Genomic DNA, 27,805 nt, shown 5'->3' with positions numbered 1-27,805 from the left:
ACAGATGCAGAAAACACAGTTTGCGCTGAGAGAGAGAGAGAGGGAGCGATAACAGGACAAATCACAGGCTGCGTGTGGACCAGCTGAATACTTGACCAATGCTCATCCAGCTTGCTTGAGGTTGTCCTGAGCCACTCAGCTGTGAACGAGTGTCTGTGCAGAATGGATTTTATTTTGGTTCAGCAGACAGCGTGCGGGAGCAGCAGCTTTGTAGACGATTCCCGTTCCTTTTGGATTATCTCAGAAATTGCCGATGTTGTGACAACCAGAAAAGGCAGAACCCAGAAAGGAAGATGGTAATGTGAGAGTCTGCTGTGTGTGCTGTTTCTCATCCAGAGTGAACATGTGAAGAATTAATCTTAAATGTTTTATGCACTCTACCTAAGCGCTGATGAAGATGAGTTGTTTCCAGGGTCTAATATGTGAAGATTTGCTGCGTTTCTCAATTTTTCACTTGTAAATCTTTGGATTATAAATTGGTTATCAAAAGATTTAATCAGCTAAATGACTGCTGGTAGCAACTCTAGTATATTTTCCTTTTTAACAGAGTTGAAATGAAACACATACGGTTTTCTCTCCTCACATATAGATAGACATGTAGATAGGTAGAGCAATGTCTCGTTTTTAAGTAGTATCGCCAAGTTACATATTTATTATGTCCTGACAAGTAGCCCTTTATGCTGTAACATGCATGTGCTCTGAGTGTGTCTAACGTATAGCATAGCTCCCATAGCATGCACTGGCTGCCGCTCTGCCTCCGTGTTTCGACTCAAGGTGAAGGTCTCAGGTTACTGAGCATTAAGGCAGATTTCACAAACCAGCCACTGTATCTGCCTCCTTCCACTCACTGGTATGTGAGATGTGAGTCATGCGAGCACCGAGAGAGCAGACAGCAGATCTTTTGAACCTCAGAGGTGCGATGGGATAATGTAAGAGTCTCAGCTTGCATGTCTTGTAAGCAGAAGTAAATGAATGAGCGTTGTCACGTCTCTACCTGGGCTGGAGAGAGGGTGTGTCCAGTTTCTAAAGTGGATTTAGTTTGGCACAGACCAACAGCACGGATGTTATGCAGAGAGCTGAATTTTAAAATGCCCGCCCAGCTCTCCTGTAGGTTTTATTTGGCAGGCCTCTGCATATATGTGTGTGTGTACTACTGTGATTTTCCCGCCCTCTTTCCTGCATTTTTGCCATGTCGTTGAAGCCAGAGTCCATTAACCCGACTATTCCTGTTTAAGGAGTGACCTCAATGTTTGGGTATTTGTTCCTGTGTTGACCAGGTTACACAGAGCATCTTTTTTCTCTCAGCTGAAAGACGTCTTGTCCTGTCCTGGTGACTCAATGGAAAATACGTAACAGTCAGTTCAACAACTCTGTTTGCAAAACTACAAATCAGCACCACACCTTTACCTGGGTAGCCCACTTGTATGTGTTGCTTTGGCTATAAACACAAAAACATTACTGATGATACTAAAAGACCACTAACTGACAGAAACTCTGAGCATGTTGCCCCAAATTTGTCTGAACATCGGCAGAGCTGCACACACACACACACACACACACACACACACACACACACACACACACACACACACATTAAGTCCCATTAAGTCTTCAGATGTTTGTTCTGCATATGTGAAAGAAATCTTTGGGTTTAATTTGGCATTGTGTGTTTTAATGTTCAGTGTGGTTCATCCATGTTTTCACCTGTTTTAGAATAGAACAGAATAGAATAGAATAGAATTCAACTTTATTGTCATTGCATATGTCACAGCTACAGGGCAACAAAATGCAGTTTGCATCCATCCAGAAGTGCTTTAGTGATATAGATATATTACAATATATATTAGCAATAATATAGATATGTAAGTATATTACAGAAATGGGTCTATTATGGTATGTAATATGTACATGGTATGAAGTATGTGATGAATATGCTATAACTATAAGTATGTACAGGCTGTAGTGAGTACAAGCTATGTACAGGCTATGAACAGGATATAAATATGAAAAACTATACAGAATATGAAGTAAAGAACTATACAGAAATATGAGATATACAGCTATACAGAAATGGGAACTATGCAAGTTGTAAACACTTGTAGAATTAAAAATTATCGTATGATTATTTACACAGAACTATACAGTAGTGCAGTTAAGAGGCTATATAAAGTGCTAGTGGTTGTGAGTGGTGGTTCAGTCCATGTTATTATTGTGTGTTTGAGGGTACAGTTGTCCATTGTGTGTGTGTGTGTGTGTGTGTGTGTGTGTGTGTGTGTGTGTGTGTGTGTGTGTGTGTGTGTGTGTGTGTGTGTGTGTAGGTGGTTGTGGGTGTGTGTATGTCCAGTCCATGTGTTAACGTGGGTCAGATGTCAGGAGGCAGAGTTCAGGAGTCTGACAGCTTTGGGGAAGAAGCTGTTCCGGTACCTGGTGGTCTTAGTCCGGAGGCTCCTGTAGCGCCTCCCAGAGGGCAGGAGGGTGAAGAGTCCATGTGATGGGTGACTGGGGTCTTTGATGATTTTCCCAGCCCTTTTCAGACACCGCTTCCTGTAGATGTCCTTTATGGCAGGAAGTGGTGCTCCAGCGATGCGCTGGGCAGTTTTCACAATCCTCTGCAATGCCTTCCGGTCCGAGGCAGAGCAGTTCCCGTACCAGACTGTTATACAGTTGGTCAGGATGCTCTCGATGGTGCAGCGATAGAAGTTCACCAGGATGTCTGAGGACAGGTGGTTCTTTCTCTGTGTGGTCATTTCTGGATGTTTGTTATGAAATCTGCTGGTGTGAGTTACATTAAGCGCAGCTGTGAGCTAATTACAGATGAGACGAGTGTGTCAGTGAATGCTAAGCCACACTTTGATATAATAACACACCTCATGTGCACACAGCACAGACACGTCAACTCACTTGCGATGAGTTTAAGGACATGCTTAAAGTCTCAGCTCATTCATAAACCCCTGACGTGTTTTTAATGACTTAAACACAGGTCTCGCTGCCTCCTGACTGCTACTTTTACAGCCACCTTCATGCCATCCTGCTTATCAAGGCTGTCATGATTGGTGTTTGCCCTCCACAAGGTCCGATTTGCTGATCCCGGTGAGGGCTAGTAAATATGATGTCTGGCCATCTCGATGCCGTAGTGGTCGTGTATTGTGATTCCTTTAAGGCTGTGTTTTTCTCATTAATCTCATTGTGCTTCAGCTCAGGTGTCACTGTGTGTTGAGGTAGAGAGGAACGATATGTCACACTAGGTAAAAGAACCTGTGTGTGTGTGTGTGTGTGTGTGTGTGTGTGTGTGTGTGTATATATATATATATATATATATATATATATATATATATATATATATATATATATATATATATAATAAAAAAGTTAGCTTTTCTTTTCCTTGTACCTTTTAGTGTCAAGGTGCAGCTTTTACACTAAAAGGTTCAACAGTTTACCTTTTAGGTACGTCCATTTACTCCTAAAAGTCAGGCTGCTCTGACAAAGGATGGAATTTGGTACATTTTCTCTGAGTAAACTCTTTTTCTGCTTCAGATTCCCAAGCTGTAAATAGCATCAGATAATAAATTATTAATGCAAACAAATGTTCTAAAAAAGACCAAGAGATGCTTTTGTGCAGCAGGAATAACTTCCTGTTTTGTACGAGACAACAGCAGTCCAGAGCAGCTACAGTCTAAACGTGAGCATCCAATTATTTAAAAAGCAAAGACATGCTCTTCAGACTTTTGGCAGATTTACGTGCATCGGTAATTTCAAATGGAGACGTTGTCAACAGTCAATTTCAGTTTCACAGATTTGCAAGATTTTCAGTTGCAGGTCATTGCTGAAAGATAAAAGTTAATTTATCATAATTTAAAAAACAAAGAAAGAAAATAGTTCTATTTAAAGGGAACTGCTTTCACAAGGACACTTACATTCATGACCTCACATTTTTTCCCATGGCTGGTTTGAGCCTCTGCTGTGTGCCATCGATTGTTCTGGTGGTGTGTCACGGCACAGCTTCTGCGTCAGCGCTAATCTATTTACAGCACAATTGAATTGTCCTTAAAATGACTAAATATGTCAGGTTGCCTTTCTTTAAAAGCATCTGTTGGTCAGCCTGAGTGTTTTTGTCATCATTCACTGGTTTGTTATTTTCAGTGAATGGGTCAACAGAGCTGCAGACTGAAGACAATTTTATCATAGCGTGACGTGAGCAAGGGAGCCCTTCCTGCTGTAAAGAAACACACAGAAAGCACACAACTACATACAATGAGAAAGAAATCCAAGAAAATTCCCCTCCTGATGGACGGTCAGCTGACAACCAGATAGACAGGATTCAGCTGCCTGGAGAGTTGGAAATTTCTAAAATTACGAATGGTGAGGTGAAAAGCTTTTCTTTGTGAACCATTGGTAAATGTTTATTGTTAAATACACCCATCCATCTTCTTCTGCTTATCCGGGGCTGCGTTGCGTGGGCAGCAGCCTAAGCAGAGAAGCCCAGACCTCCCTCTCCCCGGCCACCTCCTCCAGTTTTGTCTGGGGTAACACAAAGGCGTTCCCAGGCCAACCGAGAGATAAAATCTCTGGGTCTGCCCCGGGGCCTCCTACCAGTGGGACATGCCTGGAAAACCTCACCCAAGAGGATCCCAGGAGGCATCCTCGTCAGATACCCGAACCATCTCAACTGACTCCTTTCGATTTGGAGTAGTGGCCTCTGAGTCTCTCCCGGATGGCCAACCTCCTCACCCTATCTCTAGGGGAGAGGCCAGCCACCCCTCAGAAAGCTAATTTCCAGGGCTTGTATCTGCAATCTTGTTCTTTCATTTAATTTCGGCATCAATCCATCTGTCGATCTCCCACTCTCCTCTCTCCTCAACCATGAACAAGACTCCGAAATACTTAAACTCCTCAACTTGGGCCACGTGTGGGACTAATAAAGGTTATCTTATCTTATCTTAACTCGTCCCTAACCTGGAGTGGAGAGTCCCCCCTTTTCCGTCGGTCAAGTACACGCTTAAATGTTGTCAATTCTCCACAGCAAGTCACAGACTATGTACAGGAGAATATGACTGTGGTGTCAATAAGAATTTACTGACCTCAGTTTGTCACTGATTCAGCATCTAGTATCACTTAAGATTGTTCCAGCTGGTTAAAGATCCCATTACTGAGCTTTCCTGCTTTCTCAGCTTTGTCCTCTGCTGAGGCATAACACGAGGACACTTTCAGCTAGCCCAAATGTTTTCTCCACAGAGTGGACTCAGTGCATATCAATGCTTTGTACTGCAGAAGATGCAACAGAAGGTAAACATTGCATATTAAAGCATAATAATAATAATGAAGTTGTGCAGTAATTAATTTTTCCCTGTAGGCATAATTAACTGAGCTGCCAAATTTTGATTTAATTTTCACTTTCAAACACAGTTTAAGGTGTGACAGAAATGTTTTCTTGGCATATTACATGAATGTGGCCCACTGTATCAGGGGGGGAAAAATCCCCTGTGATGATATAGAAGTCTCAAAAACTCATGTATCAAATATGATACACTTACACTTAGCCATGAATGGAGCCACACATGACTCGTTCTGACCGCTGCTTAGGCAGCTGGAAAATTATATGTTTAGTTATCTGTTGTAGTGGTGACGCCTCTTTAAAAAACACAGTTTCACAGCATCTCCAGGAGCTCTAATAATGAATTGGAATGAAAGATCTCCTTCTTGTTGGGAATAGACAGGAATCCACATTTCTCCCACAGCACTTCTTATAACTGGCAGCACTAAAACCATTTTAAATAGTTCGTGCAATCCAGAAGAGAATCTGTGTATATCAGCTTCGATGAATAACCGCAGACATAAACACAGGAAATTGATTCTTTTAATGCTTATTTAGAGGTCGTGTCAGTGTCTGCAGAGACTTTGAGGTTTTGCTATCAGAGACGCCGGACTTGTTGGGATTCACATAGTTCTCAGGCTCTTTGCTTATAATGTATCACAAAAAAATTTATATTTGAGTGGATAATGATAATAGTGTTAATAGTTGACTGTGTTAATAACAAGAAAAGATTCAAATAAATTTTCCAAGGATGTCAGTGTTCACAAATACAACATTTTCTTGTTGATTTTCAATTTCTGTATTCCTTAAAGTCATTGCGCTGAACCTAAGAATAAATATCTGCATGTTTTCATTCATTCCAAGAAATAGTTTGTTTATGTCAGTCAGCAGGAATAATGGATATTAATGATCCAATCTGGACACTCTTTTTTTTAAACTGGATTTTCATACAATGGCACAGTTGGGATCATGCTGGTGTCCTAGTTTAGGGATCAAAGAGGGACAGCATGTAATCGCATTGTCCTTGGTTCAAATCCAACCCTAGACCTTTGGTGCATTGTATTCCCTTGTTCTTCATTTCTTGTCCCTTGCCACCAGAGACTACTGATGAAAAAGGAAAAATTCCCCAAGAAGCACATGGACTACAGGGATGTCACTGTGCACTCTTTTCATTCTTTAGTGTTAAGTATCTTCTTTTTGTCCAGACAGGAACCTCCTTGACATCAGGAATGTTCAAGGACTATTTCTGCTTCATAATGATACTGGACATAAATATTCAAACTGTCCTCAGCTCCAGCACTGGGACATCTTATCCACAGTAATGTGAGCCTCGTTATTTATTTCAGTGGCTGAGTGAGAAAGATCCGGGTGTGTATATAGAGCCATGTGAATCTGCCTAGCCAGAGAGACATGCCTGCGCAGTCCGCTAATACGCCGCATACTGGTGGCAGGCTAACCAGTAAACACATAAGTTAAAAAACACGCATTTTAAAAATTGCTTAAATAGGCATCTTTGTTGGTGCACATGCAGTAAATGGTGATTTGTCCTGCTTCTCACAGCTTACCCATCACCAGCAGTGCAGGCACAGCTTGAATCAGAGGCTTGTATATAGACCTCCACACCAGCATACCCTTTCACTGGCATCATTTAAGAGTTGATGAAGCTGGTGTGCTTTTCTTGGTGATTAAGACAGGAAAACCCTTCATTTAAAATGTATGTGCTATGAGCTGAATTTGCTTACACTTCATAAAGCGCTTCAGTCTGTACCCATCCATATCTTCTCTCATTTAGCACCCACCACCACTTTTTTTAAACACCCCCTTATCCTTTTCTTTCTTTTTACCCCAGTAGCCATTGTTGTGTTGTATCCCAGCAGGATGTGTCAAAGCTGACTAAACAGCTCTGAGTCACAGTGTTGTTTCTGAAGCTGTAGGCGCTATGGACTGGTGGAGATTCCAGCGTTCCTTGGATGATAATGTAAGGGGATGAGATGAAGAGGGTAGATGGCCACATGGTAAATGAGAACAGGCAGCAGCAAAAAAATAAAATAAGATGAAACCTTTAGGCACGTTATGCATAGAACTGAAAAAGTCACTTTTGAGAAAATGCAAATATGAATGCGTTAAACTGCTTAATGAAGACCAAAAGTGCCGCACAGCCCTTCATAGAAGTGGCAAGAAAAAGATACAGAACACATGATATCTCTTGCCTGTTCTCATTTACATGGTGGCCAATCCCCGAGCCTCATTCTGGTGGAGGTTTCTTCCTGTTAAAAGGGAGATTTTCCTTCCCACTGTTAAGTGCTTCCTCATGGTAGGTCATCTAATTTTGGGGGGATTTTCTGTATTATTGTAGGGTCTTTACTTTACAACTTAAAGGGCCTTGAGGCCACTGTTGTTGTGATTTGGCACTATATAAAAATACAACTGAACTGAATTGGTTTGAACACGAGACAGCGAGCAAGTATCAGTGTCAGAGGCGCTAATTCATCACACCAAAACACGTCTATGTCTCCATCTCTGCTTATCCATGTCTGTCACTCCAGCTTTGAATCTTTGAGCTGAGTGGTAAATAATCTTAATGAAAATATGCAGTGGACAGTGACTTTTACATTCTGGTTTGGCATGTATGAAAATGTGCTTTTTTCTTTCTGGCAAAACAACTATGCTCACTATATCCAGCTGTAATAAGATCCAACTTCTGCATGGAGATTCACACATCACTTTTCTTCTAAGCCATATAGCCCCCATGTACGTGTATATACTGTATGTGAACCCCAGAGGTCTGGTGCTGTGGCCTTTGCTGGTCTAAATAAAGAAGGGCCTAAAAGTGGGTAGTGGGCCATGAGTTCAGGTCAAAGGGAATGTGAAACTATAAACCAGGAGGCCTGTGAACCTCGGGACCAGGCATCACACACTATGTTTGCTTGGATGTTTGTTGTCAGGCCGGCTGCCTCGATATTCATTGATGAGCCTGAGGTGTTTGTGTGTTTGTGAAGCTGTTCTGTGAGCATGAGGACAAGGCCTCTGTAATTTACTGTGGACAACAGGCAGATGGAAGCAGCTGACTCCTGCTTTACTGCTGTTTAGTATTACTTTGCACTGCACTAAGTAAATATTTTATGCGGTTAACGTGAAGTCACAGTTTCGATACCTGATAAATTGATCAGTTGACTGTCAGAATATTTTATTAATCAGTTATCAAGCAAGAATCCCAGCATCTCAAAGGTTAGAAATACTGGCTAGCACAGATTTAGTCTAAATATGATTTCAGATGATAAAAATCAAAAAAGTTTAAAATTTTATTTTTAAATTGAGAATGAAATATTGATTGCCTGCACTAAGGTTCAACTTCTAAGCAGCTGAATGAATATATGTAAAAATGATGGAGGTGTTTGATTATTTTTTTTGTCACTGACATCATGATGTAATTCGGGAAATCAGTGGTATGAAGTTTCAAAAACTTGTTGCTAAGTAACATCTGTAGCTTTCTGCTCTCTCTTATGTTTCCAGAACTTTGATTCTCTCGAGGGATCCATCCAAAACCTTCTGTCTGTGCTGTTCCCGCCCTTTGAGGCCACCGCCCCCACGCTTCTCAGCCAGCTCTTCCAAGTCATCGACAATCATTATCAGGGAGACGCCCTTCGGTGCTTGCTGGACTTTCTGGTCCCAGCCAAGCACATCTTAGACACCGTGCAGCAGGCTGCATGTGTAAGTCATTGTTTGTAAACCCCAGTGGGATGCTAAGCTAAAGAGACTTTTATGTACATTCAGCACTTTTGTTAATATAGAGCAGAATACTGAGTACACTTCTTTCTGTTGCCCATGTCCTGTCCCCTTTAGGCTCCATACTCTGGTGTTCTTTTCGTCTATGAGGGCTGGCCTCTGTGCTTATGTGACCAAGTTGTCGTCCATCTTGCTCCCATCGACCCAGTGCTACTTCAGCCGGGTGATTTTTATCTCCAGGTGGCACCATTCTGTGACCAATCAGCTCGCATCGTGGTTTGCAGCCTCCTGGAAGACGAGGAGTTATTGGAGGAATTAGTAGAGGAAACCCCAATTCCTGAAACTTCCTATCCTTGCATATTCAGCCTCGACTGGTTAGATGAGCTCAACAACGGCCGCCAGGGAACGCCTCTCAGCCGATGCCTGCTTGCCACAGAGCAGGGCGTGGTGAGGTTACCATGGGAACGGGTGGCCGTGCCTGAATTTGCCGACAGGCCACACAGTGCTAGGAGTAGTATGGCCTCTGCTCCTCGCTCATATCCTGCTTTGCCATCTCCGCTTCCTCTCCTTTCACCTCTTTCTAATTCTTCATCTAATCAATCTTTACCACTTATTCCTTCAAAGGAATCTGCACTCAAACTGCTTCCTCTAACCATTCAAAATTCAGTTTTAACATCTTCTTCACATCCCTCTCCCTTCTCCGTGGAGACCAGAATATGTCCAGCAAAGCACGGTATTGCTGTGTCGCTTTGCTTGGTTGATGTTAGTGCTGCTTCTTCGTCAAGGCTGATCAGAGTTACAGAGACTGAATCAGAGCCTAAGCCTTTAGGTTGGGTGTCCCCTAACACGTGGGATAGCCGCTTTACTGGGAAAGGTACAAGCACAAGACCAAGCACTGTTTCAGATACGTGGACCCCTACGAATACTGATCTAATTGTATGCAAAGGTCAAGATAAGGGTGCTGAAATCACAGCGCAAGATAAAGGTAAAGATAGAAACCTTCAAGATACCAGTAGAGGTGAGCCAGCACCCATTGTTGGTGCAGAAGGGGAATATATTGATATCCTTCAAGCCACTATGCTTTTCGGTAGAGCTCAGTCAATTAAAGAAGAAAAACAAAAATCAGAGGCACAAATCCAACCACATGCACAAATTCAGGGACAAATGCAGAGATATCTGCAGAGACCTGCACAAATCCAGCCACAGGATTCACACAGGCAAACACAAGGGCAGACGGCAACACGGATGCCACCTCCCACACAGTGGCAAGCACCAGTGCAGCTACCTGCAAAACCTCAAACGCAAAGTCATCTTAGACCCAACGAGTCTGCAGAAAAAGGACCTCCATCCACTTTCAGTCCTTCCCAGCCTCACCACCCTCACTCTGACTTCACTGATCCCTCTGAGTGTATCCGGACTGTGCATTTCTCAGAGAAACCCTGTACTCCATGCATGAGAAGAAAACAGGGCGGAAAGGTTTCCAGGGCTCAGGAGCTGAGGTGTCGATACAGGGACTCCTACCAGGCTGCGCTGCAAAATCCCGTCACATTTGGAAAGGAGAAAGAGAAAGGAGCTGCATTAGCTGTGGTGGAGGAGGATGGTGATTTCTCACTGTGTAAAAACAGACAGGGGCCACTTGAGAATGAAACAAGGGATCTGTGTTTTAATTTTCAAAGAATGTATGGTGACTCTGGGATGCAAAACCACCGTCCTCAAGCTGTTTGTAAGGAGTCGGGAGAATATGACACAGCTCCGTATTGGAAACCAGGAGATATAAACATCACCCCCTGTATGGATTACAGGGGAATAAATGCTTGTCACTTTGGTGAGCTACCAGAGCAGACATATGATAGGACCACAGTGCCATTTAGGGAACCACTGGATGTAAACTCTGCCTATGGCAGTACACACAATGTGAATGGAACAAATTCAACAGTAGAAACACAGATGACTAACGCTAAAGCTCAGTCGAGCTCAAATGGACAGTCACGTGTCTCCACCAAACACCACGGATTACTATTTAGTTCGAATGAAATTTCTGGGAAGCACGTGACCCTCAAACCCTGCGAGCAGCTGCCAAACAGAACAAGTTCTGCGGGGAGCCCTTTCACAGCATCACAAAACACACAAGTATGCACATCGAATAAAAGGTGTTCATCCCTCTCCACTGCTGTTGTGGACACCTCAGAGAAGTGTGAACTGGTTATCGTCGATGGTAAAAATGTCAGGAGGAAAGAAAATAGCAACTCCTGTGCAGAGATTCCCCAGCTGCATGTGGTTAAATGTAAAAACAGCACCGCCTTCAGATTAGTTTCACCAAAGATCAACAGGAGGAACATGGCTGTTCTAGGTACATACTTAAGTCATTCTTCTCTGTAGTTGTCTTTGCGGTCATTTTGGTGTTGTTAGGTTCATTTTATTTTGTTTTCAAACTTTGTTCAGATGGTGATCAGCCTGGCAGCGCTTCCATAACTAGTAGAAACAGCCAGCAAACACAGAAACCATCACAGACAGATACACCTCTAGTGGCAGGGACACAGAAGACCTCCCGGCCTCCCTCTGTTCGTCCTAGACCTGACCACTTACCTCTAGGATCTCCAGACCCCGGAGCCCACCCCCTCTATCTGGGAGTAGCATCACTTACAGGTAATCAATTTGATATACAATAAATAAAATAAAAAGCTATCCATTAATATCCATGTGCACTGATTGAAGAATCATCTTGGAACATTGTTGCTCTTTCTCACAAATACCACTGTAAAAAATACTCCACTGGCCTTATGCAAGTATGCTCTCTGAGTACAGCATGCAGTATGCGGCACACCAGAAGTCCAGTAGCTAGCTGTGGCTTTACTAGACTGTTGGGTGCAGTTACACATCAGACTGCTTAATGACCTGACTGCACCTCTGTTGGATAAAGTCTAGAAAGGTTCAGAGCTGCAGTGTAAAAGCATCAATATAAAAATCTCATCTGCTATCTAATATATGACATTATTTCAGTGTGAGAGTCTGTATCTGTGATTTTATTTATTTATGAAAATAAATATTTTATTGTTTTTGCGCTCATAGAAAACATTTGCTTTGCAACATTTGCTGTGAAATTCACTTATAAAGTGTTGTGTTTAACTTGGAGGCATCTAACAGAATGAATTCTGTGGTTTCAGAATTCAACCAAGTGAATTCTACAGGAAAATGTGAATGACCTTGCTCGGGTCTAGTTTGTTTGTCTTTGGTTGCTGCAATGTGTTGTTGGACTCCTCATGTAAATGTGAAGCAGGCGACTCTACTGACCTGTAGTTAGAGGTCATTATGCAATGATGAAATCTTAAATATGAACACTGCTGCGTAACCCATTACTCCTAATAGAAGCCTTCACTACTATGCATTGTACCTAGAAAACATTGAACCATCTGTTTGCTTCTCTCTTTTTTGATTATTATTATTCTAGACTTTGGTCCTCACTATTTTGTCAGCTGCAGTATTATTTTGCAAAGTTTTTCTCACTTTTAAACTTTTGAAAATATATCAGCTCGTTTGTGAAAACCCTCCTGCGTATGCAACATATTTTATTTTTATTTTTATCCTCATCTCTCCTTTCTCTTACCCCTCCAGGCGGCAGAGACAGGACGGGCAGGGCAGTAGTTGAACTGTATGGTGACCACCCGGGATGGCGAACAGCTGTAACAAGCCAGGAGATCTTCCAGATGCTGCTCTACTTCCACTCTATTACCAGGTAAGAAATGAATAAATCATTCAACCAAACACTTAAAATAGACCCTCTCTGCATTCACAGACCTGCTGGAAAGCAGGAGTTTTCTCATTTATGTGGTTGTCTCTGTTTTATTTGTGGAAATACTGTGTGCTAGTTGGAATGTTTGTTTTTGTAGGACAGAAATCAGAGACAGTGGGATGACACTAGTGTTCGATGCGAGGAAAACTAATCCTCAGCCGCACCTCTATAAAGCTTTGATGACTCTTCAGGTATGAAGCAAACAAACTTTCCTTATTACAGCTTGCTACAGCTGATCACAGGTAATTGATGTTTTATGTGTTAATCTCTGGCTGAGTGCTCCTGTTTGCAGATCATAAATACTGGGTGAAAGATCAAGTCCTAAAATGCATCAGCACCCTGCTTGTTTGCAAGAGAGCAAGAGATGACATTAGTTTTCAGTATACATCTGTTGATTTATTTGTCATGATTAGCTCAGTGGAGTGTTAAATCCTTGCAGGAGCAGCGCCCTCAAGCAGTGAGCAGTTTGGTTATGCTGGTGGACAAAGAGAACAACTTCAGACCAGAAAGGTGTCCAGGGATACAGGTCAGCTTTTTCACTCTTTACATCCATTTTTAAAAGAAAGCCCTCGTAAAGCAGGGGAGTTAAACATTAGGCCCAGGGGGCAGAATCAGCTCAGCACAAACGCTAATCCAGCTCACTGAACATCTGTGTGTATGTATTACATGCCATATATGTATATATTATGCATTATTTCTAAGAGTGCAAAAGCATGTGTGTCTAGCCATGCAAATATCTTACATCTTGAGACTCTTTGCATTTACAGTCCTGTTCCCCAGAAGACAATTTCTTTCTTTTGTGAATGAAATCTAATCTCCTATATGTGTTTGCAACTAGCAACAGCTAAATATTTTGTTAAGAGAGTAAAATATGTCATATTGCATGACTATCAGCTGTTGAAGGAAAGAACAGGTCTTTAATCAAAGATAAGTTTTCTTTATCAGATGTTTTGTTTTCAGCGGTGTATAAGATGAACTAATTACAAAACTAAATAGATCAAAACGATCTGCTGTTGATCTTATAAGGACAATCATCTAAATCAAATACCAGCAAACACAACGAGAGGTCCAAAGTTCCAGTTTTGTCCGTGCACTAATTAGTTAAAATGAAAGCAAAAAATGTAGAATTTGAAGGATTTAATAAACCAGATTACATAAAGATCTACAATGTGTCTGCTAAAGGTGATAAGTGAACAATCTCCTGTGGTTAAATACTGAGTAATGACTTAAATATGTTCCTGGTAATTTGACAGACTGATATAGTGACATCAGTTAAATCGTTGCTGAAGCTGGTGGAGGTGAGTCAGCTGAGTTCACACCTGGATGGGACACTGTCTCGTGGTAACGTTGACTGGAAGGAGCTACATCAGGTGAGGCCGTCACATTATGATATTAACTGTTTCCATTTGTCCATGACTGTCTGCCTTTTCACTGCTTAGCCACATCTTTTGTTCTGCAGAAACTCTTCCCATTTGTCTACGATCTGCATGTGGCCTCCAGCCTGCTCCTGAGAGCCATCAGCAAGCTCGAGGAGCCCCGCAGGACAGATACTGTACAGGTACTTGAACACTTGCCTTTGACTGGTTTTTCATTTTGTTATTTGGACCTTGGAAATTGAGGTTACCTTCTCCTCAGTAACTACTTCTTTGTTTGGTCTTTATGTAACAGGGTGTGCAGCAGTGCATGATAGACCAGAGGACTCTGATGAGGGATGTTCTGGAGGACAGCCGATTGGTCAGCCTGCAGAGAGAGGGTGGAGCTATCCTGGCTAGGCTAAGGAAGCAGAGCGACCTCAAATACCCCCACTGTGAGGACTTTAGGTAACCACGAATCATCCTAATGCTATGTTTGCAAGTGTAGAAAATCCCAGCTGTTGTCCTACAGTCTGATTCAGGTTTTGCTGTGAAACAACAAGTGTCAGTATCTTTCTATAACTGGCAATTAAACATTGTTAGAATAGCAAAGTGTCATCTTAACATCACATTTGCCGTAGTTTATTGAATATGAAACAACAGGTACAGGAAAGAACATGAGGCCAGACACACTGATTCATTTATAAGTAAGTGTTTTCCTACACTTTGAGTAGGTGCTGGCCTTTATCTTTTCAGGTAAGTTACATTAAAAGTGTGGTCTCATCTTCAGTGGGGGTGCTGGAGTACACTGAAATGTTTAAAATGACATTCACTACTTTTATCAACTTCTTTGTGAAGCCTTTGATGTTACGTTTTCCTCAATACAGTGATGCAGTGGACTCAGTGACAGGTCTGTACAACCACGTTGAGGAGCAGGCTCACGTCCTCGTGCAGCGGTCCAACGTGTCGCTGGAGCACCTGGAGTACCTGCTCCAACTCAGAGAGATGGAGGGGCACTTCACACAGGTACGTTGACTGATGTTCTGTTTACTAAGGTTAAAGGTTTCTTATTTGAAAAGGTATTTTTAGACTAAAGTTGGTGTAGGTCCTGTGATCCTGACATCACAAAAGGCCACTGATTCAGCAAGGAATTAGGTGGCTGTATTGAAGTGTAGAATTTCAGGATTTTTGTGTGTAAATAAATTGAAAGTATAATTTAGCTGTAATTGATCATATAGAATATAGTGTTAAAAAGAAAAAACGAGGGCTTGTGCAAGATTTCCTCTAGTTTGTGGCTTTTAATATCACTTCATTACAAATTTAAATCAGGCACTGATGGTAACTTATTTATGCTCTAAGTTGATATATATATATATACACACCTCAGTGTGTATATATATATATATGTATATATGCATACATATTATATATACATATATATATATTTATATAAACAGGTAATATGCAAACAGTTTATATTTTATTCCTGCTCTCTTTGTGTTATAATGCGAATGAACAACAAAAAAAAACTAGACACTAAAACATTTTAATTAACTCAGTGCTGCTTTTAACTGAGAAATGAAAAGCAGCACATTCAGTTTAGTTGCAGCTGAATATGCATATGCATATGCACACACTGGAGTCTGCACATATTCAGTTTTCTTATATGCTACATTACCAAATACATAACTTTTGTGTCTCCACCCCTATGTAGATTCAGCAGTGGTTTAATGAGGAGGGAGAGCACCATTTGTTGGAGGCAGAGTCAGTGGAGGACTCTGGAGACAGAATGGAGCAGATCCTCAACATCTTCACTGGTTTCCTAATTGAAGCTAATGTCAGTCTAAGATTTTATTTGTGATTGCCACTCTCCCTGTATTTGTGTTTGTTTGTGCAGCTCTCTGAGTCTCTCTTTCTGTCCCCCTGCAGGACCGACGGCACCACGCCATGTCTTTGGTGTCAGAGGCCGAGCGGCTTCAGCAGAGAGGGATCTCCTACCCAGAGACTGAGGCGTTCAGGGATTTTGTCTGTACCTTCAAGTCAGGCCTGGAGGACTTCCTATGCCGAGCAGAGGCGTGTGGCAGAGAGCTGCAGATCATGGTCAACGTGTGCGATTTTTGTGAGCAGGTTTGTATTTGATACTTGTCGCTTGTTGCTCTCATACTGCATGTTTTGCCTGTTTGGGAACCCCAAACTTTCATACTTTTTATCCTGTACTTTGCATTTTTTAACATCTGACTTTCTAGGTTAGAACTACTCGTTTTTTAAAAAGTAGTAAGAAGTCTTTTTCATTTACTTTTATTTAAATAGACATTTCTTTTATAAACAGGCTACAGCACTGTCCAGTGAATGCATTGATTACCTGGACCAGTGTCAGTCCAGAATCCATGCAGTGCAGGACCTTGAAAGCGCCTCACAGGTTAAACAAAGAGACACTCTGCTCCAAAACCAAGACTCTAGTCCAAACATTGCATCCCTTTGTCAGTTTGACATCCATACAGAGCAAGGCTCACAGCCAACCACCACCGGTGTTTCCCCCTCATGCACCGACAGCTCCATCCTCCAGGCTTTCCATGACAGGTTCCAACAGTTCAGCCCGGAGAAATTCCAGGAGGTAAAGGCACAGGCCAGCTTCCTGCAGGGCTCCCGGGGGATGCGTGTCTGGAACTTTGCCTGGCTGAGAAGTCAGGAAGCCCGGCAACAGCTTCAGGAGAGGATGCAGAATGTGGATGAGGTTTATCACCAGCAACCAGATTCTAGCAGCTGGTGTGAAGGTCATTTTGTTGACGTGGTGAGCACTAATGTTCAGACAGCTTCTCCCGGCAGCCATAATTTGGTGGTACAATCAACCCCTGGGCCTCGGCATCCGCAGTGGGAAAGCATCATGTCAGGAGCGGTGGATTTAGGAAAGAGAAGACCGATCCTGGGCAACAACTGCGCTAATTCAACAGCTGTAGCCTGCTGTAACATCATCGTTAAACCTGAGGATTACAGTGAGGCTGGAATTTACCAGGGGTCAAAGGTCGCTCCACAATCTCCTCATAGGTAAAATAATTTCTTTGGTTGTCTATCCATCCCTCTTATTAAATATTTAACTCACTTTGATTTCCAAAGCAAGTCTCACACTCTTCTGTTAGATAATATTTGTAATATTTGGGAGAATTTCTCTGTGTAATAATAATTATAATCCAATTATAGTAATTGTAGATGCCCTGTGCATTATGTCATGGTATACAAAATTTAAACAAAAAATACAAAAAGTGTTTTGGATCTCCGCTGGCATAAAAAATAAAGATTTATGGATCTGAATAAACATTTAAGATGATTAAGAACCTTAAAGGCAGTTTTGAGTTGGTTTTCTGTAGCATGGCTGTGCTACAGAAGTAGTAACAGTGTCTCTGTGTCATTTTTATACAGGTCAGAAAGGAGAACAGAAAGAGAGGTGAAGAGGAGACAAATAAGCAGAGCTAGGAGCGAGAGAGACACTGCCGCTCTGTCTCAATCCCACACTGTCGGCTGCCAATGGTTTCCATGGGGACGGGGTTTTGGGGTGAGGTCAGCGAGTCAGGACTCATGTACCACACGAGTGGCAAAAGCAGGATCATCTACTCCTCCAGAGCAGAGAGTTCGAACCCCATCATCTTGTTCCCACCATGGTCAGCCGTCTTGTCGAATCCTCCAAGAAGCTCAGAAGTTTCAGATCTCCCGCCATGGGAGCTTCTGCTCAGAAGACTCCTGCATGAGCGACCACGGGACTGTGGGGGGTAAAGGGACTTCATGCTGCAAACACTCCAGCCTGCCCACTGGGAGGAATGAGGGGACCTGTTGTTTAGAGAGTCCACATGGGAGTGCCAGCCGCGCCCTGTAAGTCTTCTGTGTGTGGGTGAAATCATTATGGCCTATAGAGAATAAGTAATATTTGATGATTAACTTTAATTTGGCTCATCTTATGTGGCTCATGTGAGTCTTTCATGCACTCTTTTCTGTCTCTAAGCTGGCAATGAAGAGCTACAGGTACTGTCTGTTCACTTTCCCTCTGTTTTTTCCATCTTTGTGTCATGGATTGATGGAACGGGCTTACTGAGCACAGACTATCAGTGCTGCTATTACCTCACTGGAAATTTCGAATATCTTAAATACTGTGCTGAGAAACTTTGTTTGCAATAAATTTACATTTAACCCAATGCAGAAGAAGTTGGGGGAAAAATGTAGGTTCGTGGTGTAAATATTTATCTGTGCCCAGCGGGTTGTTTCCATAATTCACAAATGCTGGCTTTTTTTTTCTTACTATATACGTGACGGAAGCAAAATAATAATGTATCTATCTGAAATGGGAAAGATAGCTGATGATAAGCGTAACAACGAGAATGTACAGTACTGTGAAAAAGTCTTGGACCACCTCTCATTTCTTTGTATTTTTCTTCAAAGAAGTTTGTTGTATTTTTTTAATAACTAACACACTGGTACACAATCATTCATTATGATAACTCAACATTATTGAAGCAGTGTGAGGTCATCTTGACAGAGAATAAAACAAAAGGCAGCCAACATCCGAAAAAGAAAACACTTTCAACCTTTCAACCTCAGAACTGTACACACAGATTTTGCCTTATATACTGTATTCCCATTTATGTTTGCACATTACAATAAACCGCTGCACCTTTACCTATATTTGTAGGAAAATATAAAAAAAATAAGGGCCGGTCAAAGACTTTTACACAGTACTGTAGTTATCAGAAGATGTCTGCACTTTTTTTTTTACCTGAGCATGTTAACATTTGTTTAGAATATTTTGTATGATTATATCCTCCTGTCACCAGGAGGCTGCAGCGTGTCATGGAGGAGTTGGTGTTCACAGAGAGGGAGTATGTCCGCTCCTTAGGCTACATCCTCACCCACTACCTCCCCCTAATGGACAGACTAGACATCCCCCAGGACCTCAGGGGCAAGCGAGGGGTCATCTTTGGCAACCTGGAGAAGCTTTATGATTTCCACAGCCACTATTTCCTGCCAGAGCTGGAGGCCTGTCCAAGGGAGCCTGCGATGATGGCCCGCTGCTTTCTCAGACACGTGAGTAACAACTCTGTGACTGCGTTATACTTTTTCATACAATATTTATTCTACATAATGTTTTTACTTCTTCTCAGAAAAAATTTTCACTTTACATTAAACTGTATTTTTCCACAGAGTGAGAGTTTTGGTCTATATGCTTTGTACAGCAAGAACAAACCTCAATCAGATGCCCTGATCCTGCACCGTCCCCATGACATCTTCAAGGTTAATTTACGTCTTCCTGTCAATGAAAAACTTTTAAAGCAGTTTTCTAACTTAATGATGTAAAGGAGATTTACTGTATTTATTATAACTCTAACTTACAACTCTAAAAGAGCTGAGTGATTAAAAGTATTCCACAGACAACGTTTTACCCCTCAGCTGAAGGGGCTGATGGGCTATTGTTGTTACCCACTTACCCCGTTACTGGCAGGTGGAAGGGAGGTGTGGAGACCCAACTATGTGAACATGATAAATCAAGAATGAGGCACTGTAGGATTTTCAAATCGATACGATTAGGGATGGGTATCGTTTAGGTTTTATCCGATACCGGTGCCAAATCGGTACTTTTGAAACGGTGCCGGTGCTTAAACGGTGCTCGAACCGGTGCTTAAAGAATGGAGAACACAAACTTTGTCCAAAAACCTCTCATGTTCAGCTGGTTTTTTTTGTAAAAAGATAACAATGTGTGCCTTTTCTGCAGCTATGTGGCATATATGGTATCACTCTTGGCTGGAAGCAGTGCTTAATCAATGGAAAAAACACAAACTTTGTCCAAAAACCTCTCATGTTTAACTGTTTTCCACTTTTTCTTTGGTCATTTTAGCCTTTTTGGCAGGGTGAAGGGAGTATCTGCCATCAAACAAGAAGACAGCCGCATGTAGCTATGATGATGTTTGCTAGTTCACCTTACATGCATTAATGTAATAACGTGGTTAGCCTACTCAACGTAAATTACACACGAACAACATTAAGCTACTCACGCAGAGAAGAACGGCTGCTGCTGCATCATCATCCTCATCATTTCTGCTACACTGGCAGGGCTAGGGGCCAGGACTCTATTCTTCGGGTTTTTGGGGGATGTTGCTCCGGGTCCGATAACTGGCAACCCACCCGACGTGCACGGTGTGAGGTCTCGCAGCAAGCTATCAAATACCACGCATTTCTCGGCTTTTAAAAAAAAACCGCTATGCGTCGCCAGCTGTTTAATCGGATTCTTGGTGTTACCTCCTTTGACAGTATCAGCTTAAAGCACTTGTTGCAAGCTGCTGAGTTTGCATATTTTGCTGTGAAGTACAGCCAGACTTTTGACCGCTTTGCCTTGGGCATTTTTAATCTGTAGCTCTGCTCTAACAGAACGTACGTACCTGGCCCCGCCTACTATCCTCGGAAACGTAAAATGATTGGCTAGAAGTGTATCACAGCTCAGGAAAAAAAAGCACCGAAATAAAGCACCGAAATGTGCGCTGCTTTTCGGTCTGGTTACTACCGTTTATGTCAGAACCGGTGCCATCAAGGCACCGGACACCGGTACCCATCCCTAGATATGATAGATGCACCTGGTAAAAACAAATTCTAATCTGTGTGACCTCGATCTCACGATCGGGGCTTTTGAAAGTTTCAGAGTTTTCTGAAAATCTGGTGTTTGCGGTAACTCAAGAAGGAACCTAGGCACCTAGGATATTCAAACTTGTACCATAAGTGCATTTTCTAGGAAGCGTAGGGGTAGCAGTATGTTTAATAATGCACCCTTCCAAGGTATATAAGAACAGCTCCCACCATTGTCCAACAGCTACAGTAGGAGTGTTTGTGCCATGCTTTTACTTTTTAGACTTACGCTCTACCTTTTTTGTTCCTTCACAGAAGAAGCAGCAGGAGCTGGGAGACATGATGGACCTTTCATCCTACCTTCTGCGCCCTATCCAGAGAATTAGCAAGTACAGCCTTCTGCTCCAGGACATGTTAGCTTTGGCTGGCTCATACAGGCCAAAAGATATAATCCAGGATGCACTGTGCACTTCTAATATATGCGCGCAAAGCGTGTCCGGCCCAGCTGTGTATGTGCCTGACCTGACGAGCAGTGAGAGGGAGCGGGAGAGGGCCGAGATCCAGGCTGCCGCAGCTCTGATTCGATTTCAGATGCGTCATGGCAACGATTTACTCACCATGGATGCCATTCAGGATTGTGATGTAAGATTTTAAAACGGGAGGCCGGGTCAACTTAAATTACAGTTGTTGCATGACAGTGACAGTTGCGTCCCCTTTTTTCTGTCAGGTGAATTTGAAAGAACAAGGCCAGCTGATTCGCCAGGATGAGTTCACGGTTTTCTTCAGGAAGAAGAAATGTGTCCGCCGCGTCTTCCTCTTTGAAGATCTGATTCTCTTCAGCAAGACCAAGAAGACGGACATCGGAAACGACGTGTACATCTACAAGCAGTCATTCAAGGTCTGCACATGTCCTTGCTCATCAAAGGGTTGTCAGAACCTAAACAGTCAACCCTTTTTGAACCTTAAAACACAATTTACAAGGAATTACATGTCAATGCTGCTTGAATCCTCCAGGATGAGAAATTTCTACATCTCTTTCTATTTTCTTCTTCAGACAAATGACATTGGGATGACTCATAACTCTGCTATGAGCGCTCTGTGTTTTGAGATCTGGTTCCGGAGGAGAAAAAGTGAGGACACCTACACTCTGAGAGCCTCAAGCGTGGAGGTGAAGAAAGCCTGGACCACAGACCTGGAGAGGATACTCTGGGATCAGGCTGCTCATAGTAGAGGTTGTGACAACATACTGTCTTTATTTAGCATTTGACCCAGTGCACGGTGCTTCACAGGTTTAAAAACATATTGTGAATCTACGTTTTGTTCCAGAAATGCGCATGCAGGAGAGGGTATTCATGGGAATGGACCGCAAGCCATTCATGGATATTCAACCCAGTGATGCTGCAATTTGTGACCGAGCTGTCAGCTGTGTTGTTACCGACAGAAGTAAGGAGCTGCACATACAACATTTTAAACTAAATTCCACTTCATCTATCAGATATAACATAACAATTCAGAGTTCTCTTGCAGTCTTGGTGTTATTTCCACCCTTTGTACTATAGTTTTAGTTTTTTCAGTTAATTAAAAGTTTAACATTTAATTCATCCATTTAACCCTCCCAAAAGGCTTGAGGTTGACATTAGGTTGTAATTATTATTGTGTCATGGCTCTGGGGATGGTTAGGAATTAATTGAGTTGAAAATCACTATAATCCATTGCAAAAAAACCAAAAAACATCATTCCTTTTCCACAGCTGATATGCTTGCAATTGGTGTAACACCACCAAAGTGTAACATTCCAATTGGAATCTTTACACTAGTAAAGATCCCCTGGATACAGGAAATCTGATCAAGGGCTGTGTCCTGAAACATATTTAAGTTAAATGTGACAATAAAGGCACTTTACGTGTTATTTGAAAAACTTTAACTTACTGTGGGGGAAATAATTAATTGATCCCTTGCTGAATTTGTAAGAATTTGTAAGTGAACAGTCTCATGTCATGTCATTGAATAAAATAAGTATTTGATCCCCAAGCAAAGCTTTAGCACTTGCTGGAGAAACCTTTGTTGGCAACCACAGCAGTAAGATGGTAGTTGGTCACCAAGTTTGCACACATATCAGGATTTTGGCCCAATCCTCTTTACAGAAACTCTTAATCCTTTATCTTTCTTGGCTGTCAACAGATTTTGTATATGGCTGAGGTCTGTGACTGGCTAGGCCACTCCACGACCTTAACATGCTTCTTTAGCCCGACAGTATGGGTATGGTATGGGGTGTGTCAAAGATTTTACGCCCATTGAGTCATTTACATAAAATGGGCTTGTTCTGCCCAACTGCCTTCAGATCCTCCATTGTAGTTTGGACTAATCCACCACCTTTCTCATTATCACTCCCACCTAATGAAGCAAGATCCTGCATGGAGCTGCAGACTAAGCGCAACTGATTGTCATTTGTATTTCTTCCATTTCCAAACAGTCACACCAGCAGTTGTCATCTTCTCACTAAGATTCTTGTTGATTGTCTTGTAGTCCATTCCAGCCAGCAGGCCTGCAATCTTGTCCCTGATGTCCTTTGCCAGCTCTTTGGTCTCGCCCATGGTGGTGGAGAGGAGAGCTTTATACACATAACAATTTGAGATCAGGAGTATCTGTAATTAACTGATGAATACACTGATTGTAATCTGTGGGAACCACAAATCTGGCTGGTTTGTAGTGGATCAAATGATTATTTCCTCCACTGTGCATGTATCACTTACAAAGAGCACATCAAACAAAAGCTATTATAATTGAGGAAGCGCTGAAATACTCTCAAAAACTACTTTTTTGTATTTTTATAAAATTCTTTAATGAATTGTTTTTAATCAATTGCATATCATTTCATTCTTCTTGTTCTATCACATCACAGATAATTTTGGGGAATGGGGGGCTGTGCATCAGTTTGGTCTTTGTTGTACTAAACGTGTTATAAAGCGCTTTGAGGGTCTCGAAAAGCGGTATATAAATGCAATCCATTATTATTATAAACAAATTTTTATAGCACTGATTTTATTGATTGCCCTGACATTTGGTAAAGCCCACTAATCCAGCTACGGAGAGAATACTTTTTCATGTGCATGTACTTCAACAGTCCTCATTGCTCACTAATCAAGCCCATTATTGTCTCATTAATATCTATGTATGTCGTCAGTCCCTGTGGCGTGTTGTTCACACAGGGGTTTAGACTATCCCCGACCTCACTCCATTGGGTCTGGCAGCACCACCTCCACCACCCTCAGCCAATCGTCTTCCTCATCCGGCCGTGGCTCACTGCCCCCTGCCGGACATCCCGGGAACCTGTCGCAGGGCGTGGATGCCAATCCAGCTGTCTGCTCCTCCCCTGACGCTGTGACTGACAATGAACTCAACAATCATCACCTACATCAACATCACCTTAACTATGAGCAGTGCAATGATCGCCATCCACTGAGTGAGTTTATTTTAAGGTTTTTTGTTCCCTATAGAGAGACGTGTTTGTTTGCTGCTGACTTTTTAACTTACTAGTATTCAAACAGTAAATGACTAAATGATAAATCAGAACTAATCATATGGTGATTATCCTAACATAGAGCAGTAGTTATATTTAAATCCACTGGAGGGTTTAAGTTTATCTTTTAGTTTGGCCCAATCTAGTGGCACAGCAGTGTGAAAAACTGCAGTGCGATCTTTACTAGGTTTCTATTTTTTTCTTGAACATCACTATGAAATGTTAACTTATATCAGTTTGATGTCAAAAAACCTGTTTTCTTTCCGTGTAGTGGACAGCACCGAGTCTTCTGAGGAGTGCACGAATCTCTTCAGCAGCTCGGAGCACAGCTGTCTGTCTGCCATCAGTGGCGAAATAGTGGACGACTCCTCCTGTGTATCTCAGAATTCACAGACCCACCCACAGACCTGTCGGACACCCAGCCTGAGGCGAAGCAGCTCACCGACAGCTACCAGAAAGAAGCCAGGTGTAGCTCCCAAACCTCCTCATCTGGCTAATTCTCAAGTGCAGGTGAAGGTGTAACCTGGTGAATTAGTAAATGAGCTGAAAATTATGGTCTCAGCGTTTCTCAGGTTGTTTTTGTAGCTCAGTTCATTAGCAGGTCTGATGCAGCAGTTTTCCAACATGACGATTCAGTGTCATTAAGAACTTAAGTTATGCAGTTATGTTTTGACTTTTTTATTACATGCTAATATATTTGAGTGGTTTCTTGTTTTGCAGGGTGATGCACTTATAATTGGAAAATCAACAGAAGTTTAATATTGAATCCCCAGCAGAAGAAAGGCAGGTTAAATTCTACATTTATGTCATTTTTCTGTGTTTTTTTATATTAAAAAAGGATACTATTCATGTGTATGTGGTAGTGCATATACACGGGGGGGACAGCATTTAAAATTCCTTAAAAAATTACGAAACCAAGCCCTAGCTTGAAAGACATACACCATAAAACTTTCTGTTGTTAAACCTTTAAATTTGAATAACAGCAGCTAACCTTATGTTGGTCATTTAATAGTCTTTGAAGCCTAAGGACACTTCTTAAAGAAATAGTGACAGATGTGGTTATATCAGTGGCACAGCATTCAGAATAATATGTGCTTTTAATATTTTTACAGATTGGACTTCAACTCAGGCTGGTCAGTCCTGCTGCGGTCACCCAGCAGAGATGGATGAACTATCAGAATGAAAAATATTATGTACAACCAGACTTTGTCATTTTAGAGGCGTTTGGGGTTTGCTTTTGCATGTGTCATACCTCAGTCACTCAAATGTGGTAAATTTGATCATATGAAGAAGATAAGGCTGTGATGCTGATGTCACACATTCATCATGAAGTGTGAAACGTAGCGCCATCAGTGGGAGTTTTTTAATAAACACAATCAGATATGTGATACGAGGTGTGCCTAGTCTTTTTGCCCATCAGAGTCGTCCTAATGCCCCCCAATGCAGGTTTTACCTTTATAAAGAACCAGGTATCTGCTGTTACAGCTGTGGTGGATTAAAACCATAGCAAAAATATGCAGTTGAATAGGAATAATTATACCTGCTGCCTCACATTAGGTCACCAAAAATTCCAGAAAAACATTCTCATGTCATGAAATATAACTAATATATATTTTAAAGTGTGATTTGTCTTTTCTGCTGATGTCTGGAGGCTGTGTTATAAAAGAGCCCCTTGGGGTGACCAGATAGCAAGGAGGCATTCTATGACTGCATACTTTTTAAAATATGATTTGTATGATCTTCTATCCTGTACAGCTTGTACAATTGTTGATTAACAGGGATCATAGAGATAATGTTTTATTTATGGCTGTCTTGAAAGGTAGCAGCTCATGTGAGACAAACACCAGAGCAGCATGTATAAACCACTCCAATCTAGAGTATTTAATGCTTTTTTTTTTCTTTTGTCAAAGTCAAAGCATTGCTTAGGAAGTAAATCGCAATCATGTATTTTTGCCAGCTTAACCACATTGTTCTGCCAATACGCTCGCACAGAGCCCAGTACTACTTGGAAACTCAGGCTTAACATGAATGGGGATAAACTGAGAAATGTGGATACTGTATGGATTGAAATATAAAATTAATTTAATTAATCTACAGTAAATAACACTCGTAAATACATTTCTGTTTCTTCTGTACTGTAACCTTTTGAGGGTCCTTTTACTGCCACTGTATTTTTAAACTGATGCTTTTTACCTGTATGCCTCTAAGTTTCTTAGTAATCCTCCACCCACCGATGTATCTGTACGGAGAGACTAGTCACTCGTGTGTTTTCATATCTTGATTTAAATGACTGTGTGTGTGCAGGGAAGCAAGAAAAGCTACTTCATAATAAGCAGTGAATAGAATAAGGCCTTAATCTTGCAAGCAGAAACCACTTACCGTCTAGGGTCCACTAAGCGTTACATCTGCTCCATGTACCAAGTTTCTCTTTATGAAAACGACCATTAAAACACATTTTTAAATGTGTTTTCTTTAAAGGTACCGGTGATGAGTGTCATGATTTTCTAAGTTTTGTTATTCTATGTAAATATAAAGAGTATACAAATCATGACAGGAAAAGCTAAGGCAGTAACACAGTAGCCTTTGGTTTGCATGTTTGTTTTTCATGGCACTCACCTTTTGTGCATCTGTATCCCTTTCCTTTGTGCTGACTTGCTTTCTTTTATACTTTTTATTTGTTGATGTAAATTAGTTCTGTTTCTTAATTTTTCCTATTCAAGGTCAGTAGGGTTGTGTTGTTTCTTTCCACCCTGAATTAAGGTCTAAACGACTCAGTCATGTGAGGAGCAAAGAGAGGAAATGCAGCCCTTCCTTATTACACACACAACATCCTCACAGATACAGACACTTACTGTGCTACCTACATACGTGCATGATATATTCTGATGACAGTATAATTTTGCAAAAACTAGATTTTTTTTAATGTTATGTTTCAGCCGTGGTCTTCTGTTTTGTCTGTTTGTTGTTTTTACAAAAGCCATTTCATATTGACCATCTGACCTGTAAGCAACATGAGGAAAACCTCATCAGTGCTTTTATATAACCTAATGTTACTGAGCTAAAAACAAACAAACAAAAGTTGGTGTTGTAATTACCTACCCTTAATTTGAAAAGTCAGTGGGATGTGTTCCTGTTTTACATTGTAAAATGTAATTTATACTTTTATGTTCAACAATAAATTAATATATGATGTAAATGATTTGGGGAAAACTTGTTTTTGTTTTTATCTTTAAATTTAGTGAGTAAGTAGTAGTGTAATTATTTACTCACATCAACTGAGCCTAATTGCTATTACTTTGCTGAGTTAGCACTGTTTGTTTTAACACATGATTTACTGGTTTAGGTCGTGAAGAGAGTCTGTCACAATGCTAGATGCAGAATGAAAGTTCACAAAAAAGGAAGGAGTGTTGTCTCTCTGACCTTCATAACTAAAAACAGAGTTACTGATGTGAGGAGCAGACAGATGGGGGCGTCCCGATTAAGTTACACATGCTACAAATATCC

General features: G+C 41.5%; 1 protein-coding gene across 2 annotated transcripts; it reads left to right on the top strand.

The window, feature by feature from the left end:
- The first annotated feature begins 87 nt into the window (after positions 1-87).
- On the top strand, positions 88-27,500 carry LOC309697316 (pleckstrin homology domain-containing family G member 4B-like). 2 transcript variants are annotated; one of them, XR_014273789.1, is made up of 25 exons: positions 88-296; positions 8,828-9,025; positions 9,158-11,390; positions 11,483-11,686; positions 12,653-12,773; positions 12,928-13,021; positions 13,270-13,356; positions 14,084-14,200; positions 14,290-14,388; positions 14,499-14,650; positions 15,070-15,208; positions 15,897-16,019; positions 16,112-16,309; positions 16,512-17,227; positions 17,600-18,046; positions 19,003-19,252; positions 19,370-19,459; positions 21,098-21,424; positions 21,510-21,680; positions 21,837-22,014; positions 22,109-22,225; positions 23,966-24,244; positions 24,573-24,767; positions 25,022-25,084; positions 25,414-25,432. XR_014273789.1 is itself a non-coding variant. In XM_082519155.1 (25 exons), exons 1-24 carry the CDS (start codon positions 294-296, stop codon positions 25,058-25,060), a joined length of 6,621 nt encoding a protein of 2,206 aa, XP_082375281.1. In that variant the 5' UTR covers positions 89-293; the 3' UTR covers positions 25,061-25,084; positions 25,414-27,500. The 2 variants fall into 2 exon arrangements, 1 of the variants encoding a protein (XP_082375281.1); XM_082519155.1 differs by having other exon boundaries at positions 89-296; positions 24,573-24,811; positions 25,414-27,500.
- The last annotated feature ends 305 nt before the right edge of the window (positions 27,501-27,805 follow it).

This window comes from Aulonocara stuartgranti, assembly GCF_965226115.1.
Source record: "Aulonocara stuartgranti genome assembly, chromosome: 20".
Classification (NCBI taxonomy): domain Eukaryota; kingdom Metazoa; phylum Chordata; class Actinopteri; order Cichliformes; family Cichlidae; genus Aulonocara; species Aulonocara stuartgranti.
The sequence above is the reverse complement of the archived record's forward strand: the minus strand, read 5'-3'. Positions and strand labels throughout refer to the sequence as shown.

What these genes read in the sequence shown, in the direction of transcription:
- LOC309697316 (XM_082519155.1), top strand. An exon ending in GCAGGACAGATACTGTACAG is followed by an intron (nt 14,389 to 14,498) that starts GTACTTGAACAC and finishes TTTATGTAACAG; the next exon opens with GGTGTGCAGCAGTGCATGAT. An exon ending in CTGTGTTGTTACCGACAGAA is followed by an intron (nt 22,226 to 23,965) that starts GTAAGGAGCTGC and finishes GTATGTCGTCAG; the next exon opens with TCCCTGTGGCGTGTTGTTCA.